This window comes from Drosophila novamexicana, unplaced genomic scaffold (assembly GCF_003285875.2).
Source record: "Drosophila novamexicana strain 15010-1031.04,08,12 unplaced genomic scaffold, DnovRS2.1 tig00000877-arrow-arrow-pilon, whole genome shotgun sequence".
Taxonomy (NCBI): domain Eukaryota; kingdom Metazoa; phylum Arthropoda; class Insecta; order Diptera; family Drosophilidae; genus Drosophila; species Drosophila novamexicana.
Genome location: NW_020824831.1, coordinates 934,117 through 952,593, shown reverse-complemented (window position 1 = coordinate 952,593; position 18,477 = coordinate 934,117). Strand labels below are relative to the sequence as shown.

Genomic DNA, 18,477 nt, shown 5'->3' with positions numbered 1-18,477 from the left:
TTTGTGGGTTTTTTTTGGCATGGTTTTTCTCTGCGCTTAGCTTACATTCAACAATTTTCTGATATTTTATAAAAGCTAGTTTTAAGAAAAATTTATAGATGCGACTGTTTTTTTTTTTTTTTTAATATAATTAATTATTTACTCACTTGGTTAGATCATCCAAATTCATGACGCTCGGATAGCACTGAAACAATATGCGATCTGTTTCTGGGATATACATCATTTGGCCCTAGAATATGGACAAGAAAAAAGCTGAGCAAAGAAGACGGCAAAATAACACACACACATATATAATTATCTTGAAAATTACGTTTATGCAACATTTTGTGGCCAGCCGCATTAAATTTAATGCAAAACAGTTTCAGTTTGAATTTCAATGGCGGCGGCTGTGCTTAAGCGGCCATTTTGTGTATTCATTTCATTGTGTTGTGCTGTTGTTGTGCTTGTGTGCTTGTGTGTGTGCGTATGACCGCATTTTGAAATCAATGTGGCTAATTGCAGAGCAGAGCGTGGAGAGTGGGGCACAAACTGTTGTAGCGGCAAACCGAAACAAGACTTACCTTCAGTCTCAGAAAGCGCTGCTCGAGCCGGCTACTCATGGCGCCCTGCCTCGTCTGGAGCACATAGATGGTGTTTATGTGCGACAAAATGTTTTCAAATGTGAGCTGCAGGTGTGGTCTAATGGCCTCCACCACCTCTATCAGCGAACAGTTCTCCTCGGCCACTCTACGGCAACGGGAGAGAGGACATTTATAATGGCTAGTCGCAAACAAGACGGTACCAAACAGTGGCCTGCGGTTTTTTGCACCCGTAACTCACCTGGGTATAACGCGGGATACGGCTTTGCCGGCCTGTACGATTTTCATTTGTCTATCGAACATCAGGTGGAAGGGGAACACCTTGCAGAAAGTCGCTGGCGAGATGAGTGGAGCTGCAGGGGAGGGTGGATGGCATGGCAAATGGGTTTCAACCGATTAGTCTGGCAATTAGCCAAGCGAAGGGAAAGTGCTTTTAAAGCTTTTAGTTACCTTCACAGAGAAACTCCATATCATCGCTGGCCGCCGGGTCATCCTTCTTGGCATCCACTTGCGATTTGGCGGCCACATTGATTTCACGTATCAGAAACTGTACATGGTCATAGCGTTCGATGTCATCGCTCTTGTTCTTCAGCAGGCGCAGGCACTTCTGCTCCTTGTCGCCGTCGCAGTCGAAGCTATCCTGCACAAGTGGCCCACATGGCGCGCCGCCTGTGGCCTTCGATGTGGCCGGCAATTGCTCGCCAGCTGTGGATTGGGTCATTACAATTGAAGATTAATAGCAATGGCAAAGAAGAGGTTTGCTATGTAGGGGCAACAAAAGTTCAACTAGAGCTGGGCACAAGTCGTGTGTTATATCGTAACACGAATATGTATGCCTTAATGCGCTTTGTTAGGGTTGAAAAGCTTAGACTAACACGAACAGCACAAGCCCGGCAAAATATTTAAAACATATTAAGTTTGTCTTATTATATAAATAATAAGATATATAATAATGTATTTAGAAATTAACTTCTGGTATTGTCAAATTTGAAGAAGGTATTCTATAAAGTATATACAAATTGAGATGTTCTTTTAACGCCCAGCTTAAAATGTAGAGGGCTATAAAACTGTTTAGAATCTACTTTTTTGGATAAAAGTGGACGTGAGGGCAGGCAAGCTTTGGCAGGCTCGACCTGCAAGTGGGCTAAAATGGTTATAAGATTTGGCATAGATAATTTCCAAGAAGAACCTACGCATTTTACAGATTTAAAGATTGAACTTGCTTATTATAAGTTGTGGGCTTAATCCGTAAATATAAATAAATGAACAAGATATTTAGTACCCAATTCCATTTTTTATTTACCGTGAACCGAACCAGAAAACGGATTATTTGCCCAAACATTTTGTAAGGCTTGCACCAGCATATGTTAAATGCAATATAAATTCAAAGCAAATGTCGTGAGTATCGTCTGCCTGCAATTCAAAGCTCGTGCCTATTTGTCCATTTCTAATACCTAATGACACATTAAATCCCAATGCCCAATTGGGCTCGGTTGGTAAAAGGATATTTCAAACATAAGCCAGCGGCTTGCTTTGCTTTCAAATGTTTTCTGCTGACTATCGCAATAATGTTATTAACAGGATATTATCAGGCAATCGTATAGTTGTAGCAGCATATTGGCCGGTCTAGTCATTAGACCCGCTGATAATAGGGCACAGAATGAGCCTAGAGCAAATTTGCTGGCCTGAATTTTGTTAGCTTACCCGGCTCGCTGGCAATTTGCTGACCATCGTTGTTGTTGTTGATGTTGCTGCTGCCGTTGTTGATGCCATTGTTGTTGTTGGCATTGTGATTATTATTGTGCTCGGCGTTTGCTGGTGTGGCAATTGCAGTGCCTGCAACTTGAACTGGTGCAGTCGCTCCAGCAGCAGCAGCCGCAGCACTTGCTGTGGCATCCGATCCGCCAGCCGTCGTCTCAGTTTCCAATTGTTGCTGTTCGCGTGCCAGGGCGCGTTCTTTCTCAGTCGCATCGATGGGCTCACCTTTGCGCTTCACAATGTCAATTTCCACCTCGACACCGTGCAGCTTCGATGCAACGGCCTGTGAAAGATAAGCGGGGTCAGCAGCAGCAGCAGTGTGGTTGGGATAGGAGCGGATGTTAACTTCTGGTTAGGTGAGTGACCACAGCGTTTACCTTGACTATGCCGATGACAATGTGCTCCAGTCCGGGCCGTTCCGAGTAGTAATGCAGCAGCAGTTCGCCATCCTTTTCCGTACAACGAAACGACGGCGCTCGCATGCCCGGATACAGGGTGCCCAAATGGTCATGCAGTGCGTCCAGATTCTGGTTTGTTGTTGTTGTTGTTTTTCACATATATTTTCAATGAAAATACAGCAAAAATTCAATTTCATTTTTCATTATGATTAAGGAATGGGGCTCAGATGGATGACGATGACGATGTCGATCAGAATGTGGACGTTGATGGTGCGGTGAAAAGTGTGGAAAATTGAAAATAAATCGAATGTGAGTGCAACAAAAGGCCATGCCAGGCCGCATGGGCACATCGGCGTGTGAGCGTGTGTGTAAGTCTGTGCGTGTGTGTGTGTGTGCGCACTGAAGCAAAATAATGCTTATCAATGCGACTGGATGCGAGCAGCAACTGGATGGCAACATGAAAAATGACTCGGTGCAAAATTGGCATTGGCAAATGCGCTGAGATGCAAGATGAGTCAAGTGTTGACGCGGTGAGGGGAGGCCAGCAGAGGTGAGGCTTTCGTATGAGATGCTGTGTGATGCATGTGAAATGAGCGTAAAATGCGAAATGTGCTTTAATTAAACGTGGGTAAGCAAACGCTTATACAGTCGAACTACCCAATAACGAAACGTGCGATTCCTATCAATGTCTCATTTACTAGAATCCTATCGAAATGTTATATTAATAATTTGGTAAAGACCAAAAGATCTTCGACTTTTCTTAATTCAAATTGAAGGTTGCAGTAGCCAAGGCATATTTGAGTTCTTTTCGTCGGCAGCTTACGTGCTGGCTTTGCTAGTTCTATTACCTAAAAAAATAATTAACTATATAAAGAATGTTTTCAGCTGCTTAAAAGTTAGCAAATGAAGCTCAGAAGCTGCCGACGATAACGTGAGCTGAACGTGAATCAGACGAAAAGCAAAAATATTGATTGGGGTAGCAATTTATTACTTTACAACACTAGTAGGAGTGCTTAAATACATTTTGTCTTCAGGAAATGGAATACCCCAACTATCTTCAAATATGTTCGTTTCTTATAGGCGAGTTCGACTGTAGTTCCAGCTATTTGCCACATTTTACCTGTAGAAAGTCACGCGGCGTTGCACCCAGCACTTGGAGTATTTTATCATAGCCCGAGTCCTGACAGAACTCAAAGAATGTCTTGCCAAACAGTTCCAATATGTCATCGGCAGGTATCTCTGTATGGGGATTTATATATATACATATGTTATGGTTTGTGTGTTATGTGACACAACTAAAGTAAAAATCCGTTCAAGTGCTTTGTTTCTCGTCAGTTACTTACTGAGTATCTCAACAGCTGCTCCAATTAGATTGTATGTTATTTCGTCATCGTAAATTTGACGCACCAGAAATTGTCCCTCCATGCTGACCATGGCCTTTTTTCTGCACGTTGTTGTTATTATTGTTGTTGGAGGGACGGTGGAGTGTGCAGGAGGCGGAGATTGCAGCCAGCGTCAACGACAAGCCGAAAGATGAAGAGCGCGACCAGCAATAAGAAGAACAAGCAGAAGCAGAAAATACATACATTAATTTTAATTAAATTGCCTTTGTGCTTGTATTTATGTGAGAGTGTGTGTGTGTGTGTGGCAAAGAGAGTGTGTGCTTGTTTATGTGTACTTTGCCCTGAAGCAGCCATAAAGCCAACTGACGCGCATATGGCACTGGCTTTTATAACCGACCCGAAAGCGGTATCCAAAATCTTTAGCCAGCGTTCAGCTTCTTGTGAATGTATTTTATTTTTTGTTTTCAATTTCTGCTGCCTGTTAAATTTAGCAAATTATGATTTTTGACAGCATAAATTTAATAAAATATAATACTAACTGAATCGAACTGAATCTGTGTCCACACTGCATTCTAGTGTTTTTTTCTGTAAAAAGGAATTTTTACCGAATCGCTCAAATATGATGCCAACTTTTATCTTAACTAAATCATGTTTTTGTATTCGAAATATATAATTAGAATGTTCAAGTATATTACACTTTTTGCCGTTAACCTAAACCTCTTTTCACGAATGTGGAAAAAGCTGGCCGAGAAACTGAACACAAGAACGAAGCTTTACTTTGAATCGGGAACAGAAGGAAACACAATTTCTTTAAGCTTTGCCCCCAATTTAAAAATATATAGTATGTTATTTTTATTACAATCTTTTAATTTTAAGAAAGCGGCTTAAAATAAAGGTGGTAAGCAATTTATAAGAATTAATTATTACAGCTTACAGCTATTTAATATGCCTAAAAACTAGCTATAACGAATGATTGTCACCAAAATGAATTTAAAGCTCTAAGCTCAAATAATATTTTAAGCATCTTTCACATTTCATTAAACATTTTATGTGACATTTTGAATAAAGAAACAAATAATTAATCTGCAAAACTTTTCTACAACTTCGAGTGTGTTTAAAGCAGCTTTGTTAATGTTAATTCCCTAGCGAAACTTGAGTCGCATTTGCATTGAATAACAATGCGAAAGAGCGGCAAAAATCAAATGGAATTCTCTTTTGTTGTTGTTGATGTCGTTTTTTTCTCGAAGTGAACATTGTGCAAATCGACTTTATTATTTAATAGAACTTGTGGCAAGCTGTTGCCAAAACAAATTGAATACAACGTGCCAGCCACAGCGCATAGCTGTATAGTAGAAACAACGTAGCAAAAACGAAAAACAGTTGCACCCGATTGCCCAATACACTGTACAGAGTGTAATTTCTGCTTCTGGAATCTGCTCAATTATTTGGCGAGGGACTTTTAATCTAAAAATTCTGCAATCGTGACAAAAGTGGATTGATATGATTATCCAACAGCCGACGAATATTGCACAAAACCAATATACTCTGTTTTCCTTTGTGAATAGTGTATTAAAAACAGCGAACATCGCAAAAAAGAAACAGAAATCACATGGAAAAAAAGTAATAGAAAAGTAGATATTGTACGTGGGAAAGTTTTTCCATTTTCTTACACGTTGCCCCCTTTCTACCTGGCCTAACTTTTGATATTCCCGCAGCAGCAGCGCAAAACAGCTGCAGATTTGCGACGAGGGCAGGCCCGGACTGAGGCAGGGCGGCAGCTTGTCAACGAGAGCGGCGGCAACACTTCATTTGTTGCTCATGCGAAATGAATTGTTGTTGCAACAAAAGCAGCTGTCAAATTGCAACTAGCGAATCATATGAACAGCTGTCGCTACAATGCAATATAAACATTTGCGTGGCAGTTAAAATAATGTTCGCACTTTCAGTTCGCTGCGGATCTTCACTTGGCGGTCTATTTGGGCCAACTCGAGCATAAAAACTAGACGCGGGTGATACAAATTTATTTTTAATTTCCGGGTAACATCGGAGACGGGGCCACAGCCGCTGCTGCACTTTCCGCTACTCAAAATTCATGGGTATTTCTGCATTCTATGTGCACCAAAAATTGGTAATTGATTTTCCAGCTGCAATTTACTATTCTATGATATATTGCATGTGGTTGTGACCGTGTGTGCTTGAATGTGGCATAAAACTAGAAATTAAAATAAGATTCATGCAGGTGCCGTAGTGTAACGTGTTTTCCTAAACTTACATGTTTATTTATTTATGCATTTTACTAAGTTTATTTAAGGACTGCTTTAATCTGCACAATAATTTGTGTTTACAGTGTTGTCTCGTTAACTCAAGCGCTTTGATTTTTATTATTGTAAATTTAGTAGAAATATTTGTAAAATGTTTAATTTGCAGCATTTTCGTGTGGTTTATTTTTACTTTTAAAAGTTTCAAAAAGCTAAAAGAATAATTTTAGGTTTCATTTAGAAGAGTATTACGGACGATTATTGTACACTGTGAATATCGTACATAAAATAAAGCTCAGATAGGCGAAAAAATGCCTCTTATTTTTTTAAGGAATACAAAAATGAATGCTTTTGCAAGCATTTTCCCTAAACATCTTTAATACATATATTTTATTTTCAGTTTTAATGCTAAAATTAAACTCTTGACCATTTCCTTAGATGTGCTTGATTTAGAAATAAGAAACCGGCTGTATGCTGCCTCTAGCATAAACTCGCCTCGAGTCTCACTTTGTGTGCAGCCTAATTGATTTCTAGGAAGGAATGGCTCGAAGCACGCGCGTTTAAATTGTGAGATAGAAATTTAAGGCGTATATTAAATTAAGAGCGCACATTTTGGGGCTAGCCCCAAGACACGATTCACCTGTCTACGCTGCGTATGATTGATTTTCATTGATTTAAATGTGCGTGTGCGCGTGTCTGTGTGCGTGTGTGTGTGAATGTGCGCCTGTTTGTGGCACCTTTAGATCGACAACTTAATTGATAAAGTTAATGTGTGCGTGCGCGTAACAAAGCGACACACAAAGTTGCCCAATTGCACTTTTTTTTATATTTCTGCCACGTTCTTATTATCGAATCGAATTTGCGATAAGTGTGTTAAGTAAAGAGCCGGTTTTTTATGTGTTTAAGCTAATTTATGCTGTACAAATTAATTACACGCCTCGCAATTTATCACCTTGTTATTTCCAGCTACTCTTGACATTAAGTATACGCCATGTAAGCGGAGCGTAACAAATGCAATACGACATTTAGTAGCTCGGCTGCGCTGGCTTCGTTTGCTGCTTAGCTGTTTGGCTGCTGTCTTTTAGCTGCTTACAAATTCAATTTCCGCTCTGTCCTGGCGCGAGCTTTTCCTAACGCTTTTCGCGCTCATTTGAATATTGTGCGGGTGCGGGTGGGCAGGTTGGCTCCACTAAGTGCTTTAATCTGGAAAATGGCGTTGGCCGGCAAATAATATGCAAACATTTGGCGGCTAAATAGCTGCCAGCCAATGGACTGGCCATAATGTTATGTTGTTTTTGCTGTTGCGGCTGTCGCAAGCTATGCCTGCAGGCCTTGCTAAGTTGCACGTGAATTGGTTGCCAAACATGCCAACAATTTCAGTGCACGGCCATTTGGCAATTAGATATTTGCAGTCTGGACCAGGCTTTAGGTAGCTGGATTTTGTTTTTGACGCGTTTGCGTCTAAATATTATTGTTTAATATGCCACAAGGCAAACACGCACACACACGCACGCACACGTACACCTACGCATACTCACATGACCGTTTGGGGATTTTATGCGACTCGAACACGCTGTGTAATGTACGTGTTCGTGCTTGTTTATGTATGTGCACACGCTCTCCCTCTCAATTTGATGGCGAGCCACTAAATCGCTTTATTATGAACTACTTGTTGGCTTTTGGCTGCTTCAGCTTTCAACTTTAAGTTGGCTTACAAAGTTTTAGCCCAAGTCGACCGCAATTGATAACAAATCAATTTGCTAATTTGATTCGCCGTTTGTGGCTTTAAACGCCCCTCTCGATGCCAACAAGCAGCCGCAACGCCCACCCCATGCACAAATGGCGAATTTTTAATGAGCTTGCGCTGCTTTGTAGATTTAATACTATAATAGCATTAAATTACGAGTTGCTTCTGCCGTCATCCATACAGTGCCGGGTGGTCTCTGCCAGCTTTGGCTTTGGCTTATGAACTCTGGCCCACGCCCACGACAGTTGCTACAAACTTGCAGGGCTCTGTAGGCGGTTCAAAACTAAAGGCGCGCGTGTATGTCATGCGCATCCCTAGACCCCCACACAGACATACAAAATATAACTAGCGCATTGTTCGGGCACTTAGCGTGGCTCCTCTGCACAGCTAAATATAAAACACATTCAGCTTGTCTCTGGCCTACAGCTTGGTTGGGCTACTTTGGTTTTATAGTTTTATATGCAACATGAGCATAAATATCTAAAGCTCTATAAAAGGACACAGCTCGTTTTAATTCAAGTCAATTGATAGCTCTGCTAAGTTAGCTGCGTAAATAAAAAATACAAATAGCTAAGGAATCCGGGTTGAATTGAATTATACGTGTTTAATAAAGGAAAAGTAGAGGCAACAATAATAATAATAATGATAATAACAAAAATAAAACTTCAATATAAAATACTTTAACGAAAGATTTCCGAGAAGGTTAATTTTCTGTCAAATGCCATTAAAAGCAGAAAATTAACATTCAAGACCGCCTTATCCCTAGTTAAGATTCTTTATAGATCTCAAAATTAGCTTTTTAAAACTTCAATCACTTTTTAATGGGATTTTAGTCATACATTAAAAAATTAATTTATGTTATTGAATTATTGAATTATGAATTATTATTGAATTTTTTAAAATTATTTTTGATTATAAAAAGTAGCTTAAAAGAAAACTATACTAAACGTCAATAGAGTCGTATGTTCTGTTTATAGAGCGTATTTCAAATTCCTCCAAGCTCGAATGCAGCTTTACTGCTGATTTTCTGAGGGGCAGCTGCTGCAGCAGCGACCACCAAGAACGCATGGAAGTGGCTGCAGCGAAGAAACGGAAACGAAATAAGGTTAAAAGCCACTTAAGACTTGTGCAAGTTAATGTGGCACATAACTCAAGTGAGTCACATGTTTTATTGTGGCACAAATAGAGAACCAGAAACGACGTGAAAACAGCATACACATACTTATACACGCAAACTCAGCAAGTGCTAAGTTGGACCATGGCCAGGGACAGAGCAGGCATTAGCATTGGTAATAGGAAGAGCATCCTTGTTGCTTGTGGGGACACGGCCCAAGCCATTGCGCTTGGATTGGAAAACAAAGTTTAAGAGCCTGGTAATACACAAGCTGCGTAAACTGTTAAGCGTTAAGCACTGCCCACATACAAAACGAGCTGGGAAATTAACATTGAAATTGCAGTCAGCGCTGAGGTTGTGTCGCAGAGTCCTTTTGTTTATATACCCTGTGATGTTACAACTTTGAGGTGTATTAAAAAAAAAAAACGATGCTGCATGAAATAATACTGAACAGAATAAGGAAGAGAGATAAGTAGAGATAGAGAGAGAGAGAGAGAGAGAGAGGCAGACAAAGAGGGACAGAGGGTGCGCCAATAAGTCAAAACTGGCACTATATATGCTGAATTAATATAGATTAAGGTTTTCATTAGTTAGTTCAGATTATTCGTTACTTTTTGACTCTAGAAGACAACTTAAAATAGAATCACATTTCTTAACACTTTATTATGTTGTATGGGATTGTATAATGTTATGCGGCGCCGTGAAGGCACATTAAGCTCTCTTGATAGTGCATTTGGATGTATAAATGCAATTTACCCTTTAGGGCCAGCATTAATTCTTTCTATAGAAGATATTTCTCAAATTGCCAAAAATATGATCAACCAGGTCTATAAGCTGTGCTCAAAAACAAAGCTTCGATTCGAGCCCAAAAGTGAACCTGCAATCATGGTTTCTCGTTGGCACAGGGTAAGTTCAAGCCGATAGTTCGAAAAATAAGCATTCTTGTCGCTTGTTATATGTATTTATATGACTTGGGCGTTGTAATTCTCAAGGCGTGTTATTCAAAACATGGCAGCGGGAAAGTGGGACACAGCCGGTCAGCCTTGCAGTTGCACGTACTCTGTGAACGTTGTGACACAGCGTTTACTTCAGCTACTCTGCCCATCTAGTCCCGTGGTTCTCATATATGTGCGTATTTGTATGCGATTAGCGTTAAAATGCTGCAGAGCCAACCACACGCAGACGTGATGAACGTCGTTAATGTCGAAGGAGGAGGCCTGGAGGAAGCTTGGGCGCCAGCTGAGGCTCAACTTAACCCTCATCATCAGCAGCAACATGCTCATCATTGCGAATGTCATTGTCATACCCATTGGCATTGTGATTGCGATTAGCCGAGCCAAGTCAATTTAGCAGCGGCTTAGCACTTTTAATGTCGCTAAGCCGCCACGGCCATGGGGCGTATGATTAACCTTTAACGCAGCTTCAAGTGTGGCAGCAGCAGCAGCAGCAGCCCGGCCTAATCTCTCGTATAAAAAGAAAAGCAAGCACCTTCCTGGTCAGTCAAATTAATGAATTCCACTTTTATTTTGCGCTGTGGCCAGCTCATTAATAACTGTCCACATGCTTGGCAAAGGCGACTTTGTCACAGACTTTCACTCCCATTTATCTCCCGGCAAATCGAAATTTACTTGGCCCATTTGTTATGGCTGGCACTTTGTGGTCTTTCGCTCATCGATTGAGTTTCACCCGTCTTGTCCTGTATTTTGCGCGACATTTTCTCTGTCTTGTTTTTTTTACTCTTGGCCTGGCCAAAATCTTATCTACGCGCACACTGTGACATCTCGAAATTAGGACATCATTAGCAACTGTCGATAGGCGCTGATAAATGCGGACTACGGCCTTTGCCAGAGTCCTGTGCGCTGACCGCCTGCGGCATGGCCTGGCGGCCCACTAAATGCTGACTGGACCAAATGCTGGGCATAGCGTTGAGTCCCTAATTTACTTGGGTTTAAAAGCTGACTCAAAGTGTGTGCTTATACTCGTAAGTAATGGATTCATCCGTGTTATCCATTTATTAAAAAACTTTTTATATTTTTTCTTATTTATCTGCTAAAATTTATCTGCTAGACTTATTTTAATGTCCACAAAATCAATTTAATAAATGGCAAATAGAGAAATACTGAGTATGCGGAATTCGAAGTTCTGTTTGGGTCTGTTGTAGTTATTGTACACTGCTTGCAACAGAAAACTTGTAAATGAACAAGTGATCTACTAGCAAATATCCTGCAATTAACTCTAAGAATCATAGTGTATGTATTCCAAAATATATAAGAAATTAATTTGTAGCATATACATATTAAGCTGTTTAAAAGTATGCAAATAAGCATTTCCTTATCCCAGCTGAAGGCCTGTCAATCATTTACGGTGGTTCGGCTCACTGTTGGGATCATTTCTGCGCCATAAGCTAAAGCTCTAGATTAATCAATTTTTATGAAATCTATCTTATTGACTGCTTGACTGACTGATAATGTAAGCGTGCTGATTAAATGTATGAATATGCACACTTTTCGGTCAGCTAGAGAGCTATTGTAATACAACTTTGTATACGTCCTTTCGTTTGTTGCAGGCAACGCAAGTGCGGGGAATTGGCTGAATCCGACTTTATTATTTTATAGCTGCCATAGGGAAGATCGCTAGATATAGAAAAAAATCACAAGTCTGTGTTGCAAATCTTTGGAAACCTAAAGCTAAACGTAACCTTCACTTATCTAGATGAAGACAAGTTTGTTTATTTCAATGGGTACAGTGTGTAACATTGTAATAATGTGGGCAAGGGCGTTTGATTTAATGATGCCCAACGGGCAAAGGGACAATCCAAAGGAATGCAAATTTCGAAGTGACGCAAACAAGGCAGCTGCAACAAAAGCAAAAACAATAACGAAAAACAAAATGTCGCAAATTGACAGTGGCACAAGGCAGCACTTCCGGTCTGGCATGCCACTGCAGTTTACAAGTTTACAGTTGCAATGTCGCCGCAGGCAGTTGAATATGTGTTCCCCTTACTGTCTTTGTATCTGTGAGTGTGTGTGTGTGTGTGTGTGTGAGGCGGATGCAAACACTCGCCGACATGTGCGCGTTGTTGTATGCAAATCAAGGGAAAAATTTCTTCGCAATGCTTCACAGTGCCGTTGGTCAATGTCATCGATTTGCATGATGTCATCAGCCGCAGGGGGTGAAGAAGTGGCGCGGGATAAGCAAAAATTTCTGGCAGACAAAGAGGCGTAGCTTTGATTTGAGCTGGATCTAAAGCAACTGGAGCACAGCTGCAGTTCCGATTGCGATTGCGATTGCTGTCAGGAGGCAGCTGCCACAGATTGTTGCGCGTAAGGCAGCAGCAAATTGATGTGTCCGCTTTTGCAGGCACTTGAATAAATTTAATGGCATTCAATGCTTACTGAATTGCATGTTCAAGTATGAAAACGGACAGTCCAGGCGAATTTCGCGCGATTTTCGGTTGAATATAAGGAGAGCGAAAATAAAAAAGTAAAACAAAGTTGATAAGTTGCGCTTCGTTGACTCGCTGCACGATTGCCATATAAATTGCATTTAAGTGTTGCCTAGCATTCCAAAGGGACTCTCGTGCACTCACACGAACGCATACCCGCAGCCAGCTGTTACACAATTCTTAAATGCAATAAATAAGAATTTTCCACTGAGCATTTATACGCCAAATACGTGAATCACCCCTCCTGGGTATGCCCCCACAAACTTGCTGTGCAGTTGACCATGCAATGAAAAAGAACGTAATTTTATAGCCCACCCACACTGGCGAAACTCGGTGCGCACAGGGCGTATGATTAACGCGATAGGCATTGCGCATACGCCCCGTCCGCCAAGCGGACAAGCAACCAGCATATTTAACTTATTTAATTAATATTTGTTGTCTGCCCGCAGGGGCTTTGGTTTCAGAAGCTGGCCAGCAATGGGTGGGGCGGGGGTGGAGTTACTCGGCTGCCCCCTTCGTGCCAAACATTTTTGTTTGCCGTGTATCCAGTCATTATTATGAATTAATGGAGCTTTGTGCGGTCTTTAGTTTTGGTCCGAAAGTCGATAAATTTATAATTAGCATTTGGCGTGAAATGAGTTGGAAATAAGTTATGAGCAGCCTACAAGAGCTTTGCTCCAGAAATCCATCAAAAAGCGCACAGCCTGTGTAAGTTTTGTCTTTTACGTTAGGGCCTTTTGCGGCGGAATACCCATAATGCTCCTTTATACTGGCCTAACTGAGATGCGTGTGGTTAACTAATTTATATAATATTATTTGCCGGCAGGCAAGTATTTGTCTTGATGAGAACAAATGTAAGAGTGCATGAAAAGAAACAATATATATTACACAGCATATAAATACATTTATAATTTATGAAAAACCTAAGATTCTAATAAATATATAATTATTAAATTATATAATCTACAGTATATAAATATGATTCTATTAAATAGGAGGAATGCAAAAAGTTCATGCATTTATGCCTAGTGAACCGATTCATCGACCGGTATGGACTGCTTTTGTATGGAGTTTCAATCCCTTGAACTTACAAATAATTTAATTGAATTGTTGAGTAAGTGTGATCAAACCAAACTATTGCAATAAATCGAATTTTACAAGCGATATCTACTTTAATTTCGATAGATAAGTTATAGTTATTGCTATTAATAAATAATTATTATAATTATAAATATTATTATTATTATTATTATTATTATTATTATTTTTATATATATTTTTATTATTATTATTATTATTATTATTATATATTTTAACTATTAGTAGTACTTTCGCAATTCCTTAGGCCTTAACCGTTCTTTGGACAACTCGGCCTGTAACTTTCAATTAAATGTTGTTTATTTCTCTGATTTGGTGTTAATTGAGCTGGCAAACAATACAAATGCCTTTAATAAACAATTCTGCTATTATTTGACGTGGATTAATGCACTCGATTTGAGTTGAGCACGCCAAGGGGCAATCGGTCTCGGGTAAGCCATTGAGAAGCCATAACAGGCAATATTATGAGTCGCCCTAGTAGATTTGAGACGCCATTTTTCGTATTACGTATGCGCCGCATGGCCAAGTTTTGAGCCAACGCACGCAATGCGACGCATAATTCATAAAGCGATAAAAGTGCTGCAAATATAACGCGAACTTACAAGCATAAATTGGCGCGTGGCTGCACCAGGTGGGCCAATACGCTGAATATGAAGCAATCAAACGAACAATAAATGAAGCAACCAAAAGGAAGTTGAGAAGTCGCCGCGAAAAGCCTTCGAGCCAAGGAAATGCAATCAATGCGAAAAGTAATCTCGGCGATAAGTGCGAAAACGTGTCAAATGGAGAGGCAGTTACTGCAGGAACAGGTGCGGCGCCGTAGGGGTCCCTAGTCAATATACATAGAGCTCTGAAAATATTATTGGATGCGTTCAGCTGTCAGAAACAATCGGCGACAGTTGGAGAAAAGATATGAAAATGTGACAAGCACAAAGACAAAAAGTTGAAAACAAACTAGCCAAATTTTACAAAGCTCGCAAGTGTGGAAAGGGTTGACTGCTTCTCATTCTTTCGGGTGTTCTTGGTATACCCTGTAGCCTGTCAAAGGACTTACAAAAAAGCATATACAAGTGCACGAGTAAATATTGACGTGCCCGTATGCGCAATTTGTTTAATAGTTTAAAATATTAGAGCAACATTTGCCATATTTAATAATACGCCTTCAACATGCTGCACGGCAGATTCATTAAGATATATATTCTGATTTCACAGGCGGGGGTCATTGGTTCATTAAAAAGTGTTGTGCCCTTATTATATATTAGGTTGGTAACACATTGTCCAACATAGTATACAAATTAAATAAACTTGTTTTGCCATTTTGCCAATTTAGTATATAATCAAAGTTAATATTGCTGATTACAATTAGTTTAGGAATCCTTTTCTGGACTAACACCTGCCTCCTTTGCTATAGACACTAATATCAACACTGACAAAATTAGCTGTGAAGTGGGACATAGCTGGCCGGACTGACAAATAAAATAAGTCCATCGTGTTGGCGATCATATTAGAAAATTTCGTATTCTTTTTAAACATTCCATTTTTTGTTTTGCTGTATTCAAAACATAGATTGACACACGTTTTGCCGACCTTTAATAAAATAACATAATAATAATAAACCAGAAAAAAAATAAATAAAAACATATTAAAAACGGCGATTACGTTGCACAAGAACAGATTAATTGGTATCGGACTAAAATATATATTTTGTGACATTTTGCAAATTAACTGTGAACATAAACGTGAAGTTTCAGAACAAAATTAAACTTTTTTAAATAATTTATACTGCTTTTTGGCAGCTCAGAATATTATTAAGTACTTCTGTGATACCATTGTTTCAAAACTATTTACTTTTTTTCTGTGTTATGTGGATATATACTCTGAACTCTATTATGACTGGGATGTACATATATCACTTCCCTTATTTTCAATCTTAGGTTAAGAAACTCCTTAAAATCTGTTAGTGTTGCCAAAACAATATCAAAATATTATATCAAATGAAAAAAACACAAATTAGATCATTTTGTTTGCTTGAAAATATGTAATTGAGACGTTTCAGTTGTAAAACAACTTTTCTTCGAATAAGTATTGAGTATTTGATTCTTGTTTTCAGAATTTTTAGTACTCAAAAAATCTTGCTGATGTTTTTTTTCTTGATTATGGTTAATACTTTGTAGAAGAGCACATATATTTAAAACAGGGCAACTACTCGTCTACCACTCATGTCTGAAGCTTTCTAACTCGTTTGCTGGGTTTAACTTTTCATGTTGTTGTTGTTATTGTTTATTTGTGTAGGTTAACGACACGCACAAATATCACACACACACACACACATACCCGCATACATTTAAACACACATTTTACACACATCGCACACCGTTGCCAACTCTTGTGTTATATTTAAGAGTAGAAGAATTTTTTCAGCAAAACGAAACGGCTTTTTGACTGGGATTGAAACTTGAGACGCACCAACGCACATTTGTTGACGCATTAGCACACACACACACGCAAGCACACCCTCAACTCGTTACATGCCTGAGAAATGCCATTTCCGACACTCACACAGACAAACACTTGAAGAGCGACTCGAATTTCCATAATGTCTGCCATGAAAATGCGATCGATTTTCGTGTGGCAAAATGAAAAAAGAAAACACCACATAATGCTTCGGGCGTATGTCTATATGCGTTTGTGCGTGTGTGAGTCTGCTGGTATGAATATCTAAAGAGTAGCAGGACCCACAAATGGTTGGCTAAAATAAAACGCTGTAATATAAAGCTTGGACATGGGGCACGAAGCTAAAACCAGCGACTAATGGCTTCAAAAAAAATAAAAATAAATAAATAAAATTGTTGTACGCGGTTTTTTAAGCGGCACTTAGCAAACGGCTTTTGAATTAACATGAGTGCAGAAATGCGTATTTAATGGCAGCCAAAGGATTCAATTGTGTGTGTCTGTGTGTGTGTGTTTAGTCAAATAAAATCTGCGCCTAGTTGAGAATGACGGGGCGTGACAAGACGGCATGGCTCAGCTTCCCCGTTTTGCCAGCTGCACAAGAAAATGAAGATTGATGATGCTTTAAAATTTGTCAGCAGCTGTTCTTAAAGTTAATAAGTCGCAAAAATGATTTTTCCCTTATATACCCTAGAATAGGGACTTGTAATTATATAGTAAAATTTGTAACGCATAGAAGAAGTCATCCCAGAGTCTTTTAGACTTTTAAAGATATCTTAAGCAAATGTGCCATAAATTAGTTCCCATGTGCTCCATGCATATTTGCCAAACCTTACCAACAACTGAGTACAATATTGGATTTGCAAAGAAAGAATCGTTCGAATCTATTAATTTATATAAATTTGTCTTAAAAGATATCTTAGCCAATCTGGCTTTACTATTCGCATAAGGTATCATAACATTTGGTTAGAATCAAATCGTTCGTATAAAATTTCTTCTAAGTCACATTACTGCAAGGGTATTTAAGCTTCGACTTGTGGAAGGTCATTAATTTTTTCTTGTTCTTTTTTCGGGTAAAATATTCAGAAAAATTTGCATTTAATATGATGCCCCCTTACACACGCACACACACACATGCGCACCGTACCATTGGGCGTATGCGCAATAAGTGAAGCGTAGCACAAATGTGTCGCTGGCATAGCGAGGCGTGTAGCTAATCCAATGCCTTGTCAATATATCAAATTTTCCATGCCACTAGCTGCAACCCGAATGCTAACGAAGCGCTGATGACATGGCCAGGTCACAGAATTATGGCCCGGCTTGTTTGAGCTCCGATGCGAATTCCAACGCAATTGCAAACCGATAAAGACAATGTTCCCAACTGCAAAAGCGACATAGTTTCGCCAATTTGCTGCTGAAAATAACAGTTTACTAAAATTGAAAATAGATTTTCTTTAACTTGTTCTTAGAAGCACTTGAACATTTCATAAATTTCAGTCACATAATGCCGCTATTTTTGAACCCAGCCAAATTCGAACTATATTTAGCTTTGTGAAACTGAGTTGAAAGCGTTTCGAAGCGAGCAGCGCACACAATGTGAGCATAATCAATCTCGGCGCAGTTGCCCGCATGGCAGTTGGCTCTGCGGTCCAGCAAATGACCAAAGGCTTGTTTGGGGTGGAATGCGGGCACGGCAGTGGTGCCCATTAGCAGTGAATTTTTGGCAGTAAGCAGAGCAGCTCAGCTGAGCGAACATATTCACAGACTTACGCGCAAGCCAGTTGACTGACATACATAGACAAACAGACTGGCTGACGGACAGACGGGCTGTGGGTGCCTGTATTTTTGGGCCTTGAGGCTTAGTAGCCATGCGGACACATGCAGCATGGCCTTATTGTTGTCGTGTATGTGTGTAAAACATTTTATAGGCAAATCGATTTTTGTCTAAAGTGCCACAAACACGCACAACAGCAACAGCAGCAGCAGCAACGATAACAATAACAAGGACTTTTGCAACAATAACAATAAAGCGACACTGCGACAGCATAAAATAGAGATGTTGCGGGTGGCAGCTGCGGGGGGTCAGCTACATTTCCGGTCTGTGTATTAGCACAACAACTGCCACGCTGACCGTGGCCAACTGTGCATGTGTGCCTGCGTGTTTGTGTGTGTGTGTGTGTTTGTGTCACGAGCGTTAATGTCAAGCGCTACGGCTTCAGTCGCAGTCACAGCCGTTGTGCATAGGGCACGAGCCGCTACTCAATCCTTGCGATTCTTGTGCCACATC

At 39.9% G+C, this 18,477-nt stretch overlaps 1 protein-coding gene across 2 annotated transcripts in view; it reads right to left on the bottom strand.

Moving 5' to 3' along the window:
• LOC115764882 (guanylate cyclase soluble subunit beta-1) overlaps positions 1 to 18,477 on the bottom strand; it is a 91,863-nt gene that overhangs the window by 66,800 nt on the left and 6,586 nt on the right. For both annotated transcript variants that reach the window (XM_030708161.1, XM_030708162.1), the window contains exons 3-10: positions 4,078 to 4,178; positions 3,855 to 3,973; positions 2,714 to 2,863; positions 2,283 to 2,619; positions 1,029 to 1,283; positions 820 to 931; positions 561 to 726; positions 147 to 229 (exon numbers count right to left, since the gene is read on the bottom strand). In XM_030708161.1, the coding sequence (XP_030564021.1) occupies positions 147 to 229; positions 561 to 726; positions 820 to 931; positions 1,029 to 1,283; positions 2,283 to 2,619; positions 2,714 to 2,863; positions 3,855 to 3,973; positions 4,078 to 4,178 (1,323 nt within the window). The remainder of the gene's footprint in view (positions 1 to 146; positions 230 to 560; positions 727 to 819; positions 932 to 1,028; positions 1,284 to 2,282; positions 2,620 to 2,713; positions 2,864 to 3,854; positions 3,974 to 4,077; positions 4,179 to 18,477) is intronic.